Source organism: Ochlerotatus camptorhynchus, unplaced genomic scaffold (assembly GCF_037179485.1).
Source record: "Ochlerotatus camptorhynchus isolate MF236.1 unplaced genomic scaffold, CSIRO-AGI_Acam_v1.1 ptg000290l, whole genome shotgun sequence".
Taxonomy (NCBI): domain Eukaryota; kingdom Metazoa; phylum Arthropoda; class Insecta; order Diptera; family Culicidae; genus Ochlerotatus; species Ochlerotatus camptorhynchus.
This window is the reverse complement of record NW_027040779.1, coordinates 4,264,345-4,272,008: the sequence shown is the minus strand read 5'-3', so window position 1 is coordinate 4,272,008 and position 7,664 is coordinate 4,264,345. Positions and strand designations below refer to the sequence as shown.

The window sequence follows — 7,664 nt, the reverse complement described above, 5'->3', positions numbered from 1 at the left end:
GCTGGGTGTTTCTCCTAAAGGTCCGTTCTCCGTCTGATAATAGGTATGACCGGTTAGATCCAAACTTCCTCAATACCTCGCCGGGAAACCATTGCTTCGATTTGGGATCTTGAATCATGACTCGATCACCTTCTTTATACTCGGAAGGATCTCGTGCACCACGATCAGCGTAAGCTTTTTGTATCTGTCTTTCCTTGCAGAGTGCGTCTCTTACACCTTCAATTACTCTAGGTTTCAAGACCTCTGCTGTCATAGGCAACGTTGAGCGAGTGAGACGACTCATTAGGCGCTCATTTGGAGATGGGATGTTATCGCTTCTTGGAGTATTGCATGCAACCTGTACAAATCTTTCCGCCAGTCCATTGGAACGTGGAAAATGCGGGCTTGACGTGCGATGTTCAAATCCCCAGTCTTTCGAAAACTTCCGAAACTGTTGTGAGTTGTATTGAGGTCCATTGTCTGACTCCAAAACTCGTGGAATACCGTGCGTAGCAAACCAATTCTTCATAATATCGATTACTTCATTGGACGTTGATCGTGACAGCTTCTTAAAATCGAAAAAGTTTGACCAGCTATCCACGATCAAAACGTACTCCTCTCCTCGAAAGTAGAACAAATCTGACGCCACTCGCTCGAAGGGTAGCTCAGGAACCGCTTTCGTCTCAATAGTACTTTTCTGATTGCAGCGCTGATGCTGTTGACATACGCTGCAGCATTCTACCATATCTTGGATATCTCTGCTCATGTTGACCCGAAATAGCACTTGCTTTGCTCTTCGGATACAGTTTTGGACTCCTGGATGTCCACTATGAACCGCTTGCAACATACTCTTCCTCAGCGACTTAGGAATCACAATCTGATTCGATTTGAAAACGAGACCTTCGTACGCTGTCAGTTCATCTCTGAAACCCCAATATTTCCGGAGTTCGGGTGCCAAATCCTCGTGATTACCTCTCACCCCAGCAGACCCCCTTGTACCCCTACTTCCAGTTTGATTACATGAGCATTTTGTGTGATCGTTGGTTCTGCATATGGACTGAGATGAATTCTATTCCTACCTGCAGACACCGCCACGGTGAGCCAGACGACGGATGGTCGTTATCTCGAAGAATTTGCGTTTGGTTCTGAATATGGCGATGAGTGTGCAAAATATTACGCAATTCCATCCTCCCTATTCGCACGCGCCCGAGGATCGGAGGCGAATGCCACTTCGACTTGTTTCGTCTACTTACTACTCTCTGACGACTGTGCTGGGGAAGCAGCATATACATGTAGGTAATTGGTGGATTTGTTAGTTAATTCAACGCTTTTGGACAATGCTGGACATTAACAGTTTTTCAATAGTTTCTTGTTGAAAATCAACATTTGTTATCGATGCGTAGCCATATTTCAGATCGATTGGTGATAAAATTATTGAAATTGGACCAGGGGCAGCTGAGTTATTAACGTTCAAAATCTTTCTTAATTTGTCACATGTTCCATTTTCGGTTTTCACAAAGTGTACCCCCATATAGAAATCAAAGACGTAGTCCTACGTCAAATAAAAAGTTAGAGTTACAATGCTAAATGTTCAATGTATTAATTTTAAATAAAACTTGTAGATACCCTGAAGAAGGCCAAGTCCCAAGGCCGAAACGTCGGACATAAAACATAGTAGCGTTTTGACTATCCGTTAGACTGAAAAGCCGTTATCCTTACAATAATTTCTACTGCAGTCATTTCCGAATTTGAGTTAAATATATTACTCACGAAGTTACTTCAAGATCCTCAGTACTTCTTTTAAAACAATAAAATTTGAGAAACATTAATTGATGTAAAAAATATTTAGAATATACTTTTAAAAAAAAACTATCAATGTTACCTCGTTTTACGGTACTATGGATTCCATTGATAAGGGGAGACACAATTAGGTTCTGCAGCGTGACGTCACAAATGAACTCAGTGTTAAACGGCTGAACCTTTTTGACAGTTCAGTGGTACTGTTTACAAGCACTTAGTCGTTTTTTCGAAAAAAAATTTCTAAAGTTTCTGAATTTTAACTTGAAAATTGTCGAGGAACAGCGCGTTGCAAGGATGTTGCTCGCAAACATTGCAGAAATGCTGTTTACATCTCACTGCAGTCTGAAAAATTATCGAGAAAATCCACCCAAGAAAAAATCGACTAAGTCCACGTAAACAGTACCACTAAACTGTCATCAGATTGAGGTTAACCCCGACGGTGCAAAACCTAATAGAATGTAGCCAAACGAACTGTCAGTTAGTGTAGCCAAACGAGCATGACGTTCAGGCAAATGCTTATCGTATTCGACATAATGACCCAATTAAATTCATCGCCGCGATTAAAGATTTCGAAGATCAAAACACCCCTAAAATCTCGATGTAGGCTTTATTTACGGAGATAGTCGTGATTACCCCTAAACTGTCCACATGGTATTTTGGAAGCTAGTCCAAATTGATTTAAATTGTCTTCGTGTTTGACAAAATCGTATTTATTTCCATGCAGTGGTATTGAAACTGCCCCGCTATGCATCCCTTTCCCGCTTTTTCAACCTTGAACATGCTTCGTTTCTCAAACTCGTTTGCATCAAATCTGGTGCTTCACACTCGTCCTACTGAAGAAATTAATTGAAAAGGACGTCGACACCTAGATTTTTTCCCTGCTGCTGCAACCAGAAGCCTGCAACCGTGATCAACACTTCCCACCGCATGTATCAACCTTCCATGGGAGGTGCAGCAGCGGATATAGTTTTACTCCGTTTCATCGGCAGACTGACACGTTGTTGACTTATTATAGCGACCCAAAATAAACCACAAACAAAACATTACTTGGAGGGTATCACTTACTACTGTGGGCTGATCAACTTCCACGGTTTGTGGTCGCCTCTTCTACGATACAGCAAATCCAGTTAAATTGTTTTAATAGGTTTCACATTGAATGTGGCCACTCGGTGGCATCATGTTGGTCATGAGTTGACCGTGAGTATGGCTGGTTACTCCGTTCTAGGGTTTGGTTACATCAAGTTAGTAGAAGAACATGATTGATTCCGTCCAGTAGCATGTTACATGAGCTGTATGAGGAATGAGTGCGATGTAAAAATCGACAAGTGTCAGTTTGCGGTTTAGGGTTTGAACTCAGCCCAAAACCAGTTCAATCGGAGAAACATTTCCAGCCACGTGACGGCGATAAGTGATTAGTTGAAACATATCATTTGGCAACCATCAATCGATTACCAATCTTGACCGCAATAAACAATAGCATTAAATTGACGGTGCATTTGCCCACTAATGATAACACTTGTGTATTGTATTAATTTCAGGTTAGGTATGGTGACACTCAATTATGACACCGCTCTGCAATCAAACAGTGCAACTCGTTAATTAAACTATCAAAACAAACAATCGCCCGCAATGACACAGCATGATTCTCCGCATATAAAGACCTGGCAATTGTCGCCTCCACGGCTCAGATGCTCAAGTTGGATCATGGAGCCCTACTCGGCGGAACGTTAGAGTGAAACATCAAAACAAAACAAAATCCGCTAAGTATGAAGAAACGCTATGAAAGATTTACGGATTGTGACACTGGTGGTCGCTGTTCTGCTGATGGAAACACTCTACCCAAGCGATGCCGCGGTAAGTGTGGATGCTGATGGTTTTCTTCCGGAGTTAAATGAACGCGAAAATATTTTCCCCCGCAGATGACGATGAAGCAAATCAACGAGTCGATGGAAACGATGAGAAGAGCTTGTGCCCCGAAGTTCGACCTTCCCGAAGGTACGTACCCTCTGTAGCAAGGAGCAAAACTTTGAGTTAGTAAAACATAACAATGAGGATAATTTCAGCAAGCCTTAACGATCTTAAAGCGGGAAACTTCCGTCCGGATGCCGGTAAGGAATTGAAATGCTACGCAAAGTGCATCGCCCAGATGGCAGGAACGGTAGGTTAGCAATAAGGTTCAGCACCGTCGGGGTGAACCTCAATCGGATGACAGTTCAGCGGTACTGTTTACTTGGACTTAGTCGATTTTTTCTTCGGTAGGTTTTCTCAAAAAACAATCAGACTGCAGTGAGATGTAAACCACACTTCTGCAATGACCGCGAGCAACATTCTTTCAACGCGCATATCCTCAGCAGTTTTGAAATTTAAATTCGATGTTTTTTTTAATTAAAAAAAACTGAAGTGCTTGTAACCAGTACCACTGAACTGTCAAGAAGTTCATTAGATGAACATGAAGTTCATTCGTGAGTTATTCATGAAAAAAAAATTGACATTTGAGCCGTGCCGTGTTTACTAAAAATGAACACATGACGTAATGCTCGCGTAATTTAGGTTGCCACAAATGGGAATGCTCGCGTAACTTAAAAAAGAGCCTATCAACTTTTATAAACAATTTGTTAGACCTTTTCACGCGAACCGAAGAACTCTCACGCAAACCAAGAGCACTATCGGGAAGGGGAGAATTTACCCTACCCAATGGCGTTGTTGGTTTGCGTGGGTGTATTGCGGTTCGCGTGAAAAGGACTTAACAAGTTGTTTATAAAAACTTATAGGCCCTTTTCTAAAGTTACGCGAGCATAAAGTCATGTGCTCATTTTTAGTTAACACGCACACTTAAAAATACCTAATTTTACACGTGACGGAATCCATCTTTGACATAAAGGATGAGACGTAAACAAACATGTCATGTAAAATTAAGTGCTCCGAGACTGAAAAGTTCGTTGCTCGACGAAAAGTACGTTTGAGCTGAATTTCGCGTCTATTATGACTCAATTTTATGTCAAAATTGACGCTCGTATATGTCAGTCTCAGAGCACCTAAATTTACATGAATTTTTCTAAGTGTGCGGCACCGCTCACACGAAAGTTTTTTTTTATGAGTTCATTCCGTACATTGACGAGTGCACCGATGGATTTGAGTTCACTCACTCGAGAAAAAGTGACACAAGCTGCGGGCAATATTTACTAATCATGAACACTAAATGTTCATGAATAATGAATAATAAACAATCAGTGTTCATGATTAGTAAACATTGCCCGCAGCTTGTGTCACTTTTTCTCGAGTGAGTGAACTCAAATTCATCGGTGCACTCGTCCATTGGTTAATTAGGTACTGCAGCGTGACGTCACAAATGAACTCAGTGTTAATCGGCTGAACCAGTGGTACTGTTTACAAGCACTTAGTCGTTTTTCCAAAAAATATATATACACACTTAAAAAGAACTAATTTTACTCGAGACGTAATCCCTCTTTGACGTAAATTATGGAACGTAAACAAACATGTCATGTAAAATTAAGTGTTCTCAAACCGAAACATACGCAACTCGACGAAAAGTACGATGGATTGAATTTATTTTCTCGTTTCTTTCAACTGATTCTTATGCCATTTGGGCCGCTTGCATGTGTCGGTCTCAGGGCACGGAAATTTACATGACTTTTTGGTAGTGTGTATTTTAAAATTTCCGAATTTTAACTTGAAAATTGTCGAGGAACAGCGCATTGAAAGGATGTTGCTCGTGGACATTGCAGTCTGAAAAATTATCGAGAAAATCCACCCAAGAAAAAATCGACCAAGTCCACGTAAACAGTACCACTGAACTGTCATCAGATTGAGGTTAACCCCGACGGTGCAAAACCAAATAAGGTAGAGAAGGGCGTTTATGAAACGATTCGAATTGTCTTCCCACGCAGCTCACCAAGAAGGGGGAGATCAGCTTCTCGAAAACGACAGCCCAGATCGAAGCGTTGCTGCCAGCGGAACTGAAGGCAGGAGCCAAGGAGGCACTGAAAGCCTGCAAAGATGTGCGTAAGTATAGTGAAAGAAACTATTTGTTTGTCGAGATAAAATGACTAAATGGGAATGGTTTTTTTTTTTAGATTCTGGGTACAAGGACAGCTGCGATAAAGTATACTTTTCTGTGAAATGTGCAGCTGACTTCAATCCGGACATATTTATTTTCCCGTAACAGACGACAACTTTGGCCAACGATTAAGGATTTTGAATTGAGGATTTTGTTTTAATGTGATTGGTGATTACAATGTATGTTTGTTAGAATTTGCACTAGAATAAGATGCTATGTATTTATGCGAATAGAAATAGATCAGACTAGATCTCCACGGCTAATATTGCAATGCAACAATGTAGCCGTAACTGATATGCTTACAACAAGACATTTGAATTCCTGTGAAATTCTACCCTTTGGAGAGGCGACACGCATGTTCCTGTCTTAACACAGCATTGAAATCACCAATGCTGCTTTCAGGAAATATAGGCTGAGGATCGTTTCAGGTACAATGTCCATTGCACGCGATCTTTCTCTTTCTCCGAACGGCACGAGTGGATGCAACGATTTAAGAATCCTGCTGACAGTGACATGTCGCGATGGACACTCTCTCGCAACTTGGTGCTTGGTGGGATACCGTTCGCGGATGATGACGACGATGCATCTTCCGACGCTGCTGGCTAGTGGTTCACATTGCTGGCATTGGTCTCGGGTTATTCCAACTGCAGTGCCAAACAGCGTGATTATAACTGTAATTTACGCTTTCTTCCTCGAAGATTTGACTTTTCGTCAGCGGCCAGAGTTATTTTACCCTGCCCAAGCGTTTGTTCTGAAAAAAATGCGGTACCATTTGAATGAATCTTAGGCATCGGGATCAAAATTTGTTATATGATCCGTTTTTGGATCTATTTCTTTAATCCAAAACAGAAATAAAATCGAGAAAATTCCTGCCCTTATCGATGATTTGTATGGGTTTGTAGTCGACACATTTTCTGTGATAATTGACTGCCTTTGCTTCCGACATTCGCAAAACAAGATATCAAATAACAGCACCAAACTTAAATGTCATATGACAGGCTCTGTCATACGACATTTTTGCCGAAGACCGTCACGAATGTATGTATTTTAGTTTTTTCTCATAATAAGAGCTGCTGATGTTGTGCTTGTGTGAATTCTGAAAATAGCAAGGAACGATGTCCTAGTAATAGCATTTCTGATCAGAAATGATTTAATTTACACCAAATTGAGGAATTAGAACAAAATCTCACATGATAGTTATTTGATCATTTTATTTTTGCTCGAATGTTGTTCTACCGTTTGTGTTGTGTAAGAGAGACAACGGTAGAGCATGAAAGTACGAATACAAACAGACTGTCGCGCACGACAACGAAGCGAATGTAGTAAAAAACGTCAAATTTTTTTTTTGTAAATTTTTGTTTCAAGGTAGTTCATGGAGGGTTAAAAGAAGAGGGTAAATTTAAGGTTGCAAAATTTCACCTTCGTGGTGGTAAATCGAAGAAAAGGCTCTTTATTGAATATAACTGGTGTAAAAATATCATGGTACATGGAGGGACTACTCAATATGAATAAGTCTGGTGGAAAAATTTAACCATGCCAAAAAATTTGGAGGTGCACATTTAACTGAAACTTTATGGTGGAAAGTTTGCAACACTGTGGTGAATGTAGGAGCAAGGTTTATTCTTTTTTTCTGGTGCATAATTTGCATCGTTCTGATGAATGCGAGCTTAATTGAAAATTTATGGTGGAAAATTTGCACCATTCTGGCATGAAGAGGCAAAGTCTAAAAATTGCACCACAACTGTGCATGGTAAAACAAACTTCACTGACAATTTTTGGTGCACCGTTCTGGTGAATGGAGGAGCAT

The 7,664-nt window shown here is 40.7% G+C and overlaps 1 protein-coding gene across 2 annotated transcripts; it reads left to right on the top strand.

Annotated features, from left to right (window-relative positions):
* The first annotated feature begins 3,504 nt into the window (after nucleotides 1-3,504).
* LOC135706772 (general odorant-binding protein lush-like) lies at nucleotides 3,505-6,097 on the top strand. Of its 2 annotated transcripts, none has more exons than XM_065228428.1 (5): nucleotides 3,505-3,633; nucleotides 3,699-3,774; nucleotides 3,843-3,937; nucleotides 5,688-5,798; nucleotides 5,874-6,097. In XM_065228428.1, the coding sequence occupies exons 1-5, from the start codon at nucleotides 3,559-3,561 to the stop codon at nucleotides 5,916-5,918; spliced, it is 402 nt and encodes a 133-aa protein (XP_065084500.1). In that variant the 5' UTR covers nucleotides 3,505-3,558; the 3' UTR covers nucleotides 5,919-6,097. The 2 variants fall into 2 exon arrangements, with proteins under 2 accessions (XP_065084500.1, XP_065084499.1); XM_065228427.1 differs by having other exon boundaries at nucleotides 5,688-5,802.
* The last annotated feature ends 1,567 nt before the right edge of the window (nucleotides 6,098-7,664 follow it).

What these genes read in the sequence shown, in the direction of transcription:
- LOC135706772 (XM_065228427.1), top strand. Translation starts at nt 3,559, where the DNA reads ATGAAAGATTTACGGATTGTGACACTGGTGGTCGCTGTTCTGCTGATG. An exon ending in TCGCCCAGATGGCAGGAACG is followed by an intron (nt 3,938 to 5,687) that starts GTAGGTTAGCAA and finishes CTTCCCACGCAG; the next exon opens with CTCACCAAGAAGGGGGAGAT. An exon ending in GAAAGCCTGCAAAGATGTGC is followed by an intron (nt 5,803 to 5,873) that starts GTAAGTATAGTG and finishes TTTTTTTTTTAG; the next exon opens with ATTCTGGGTACAAGGACAGC.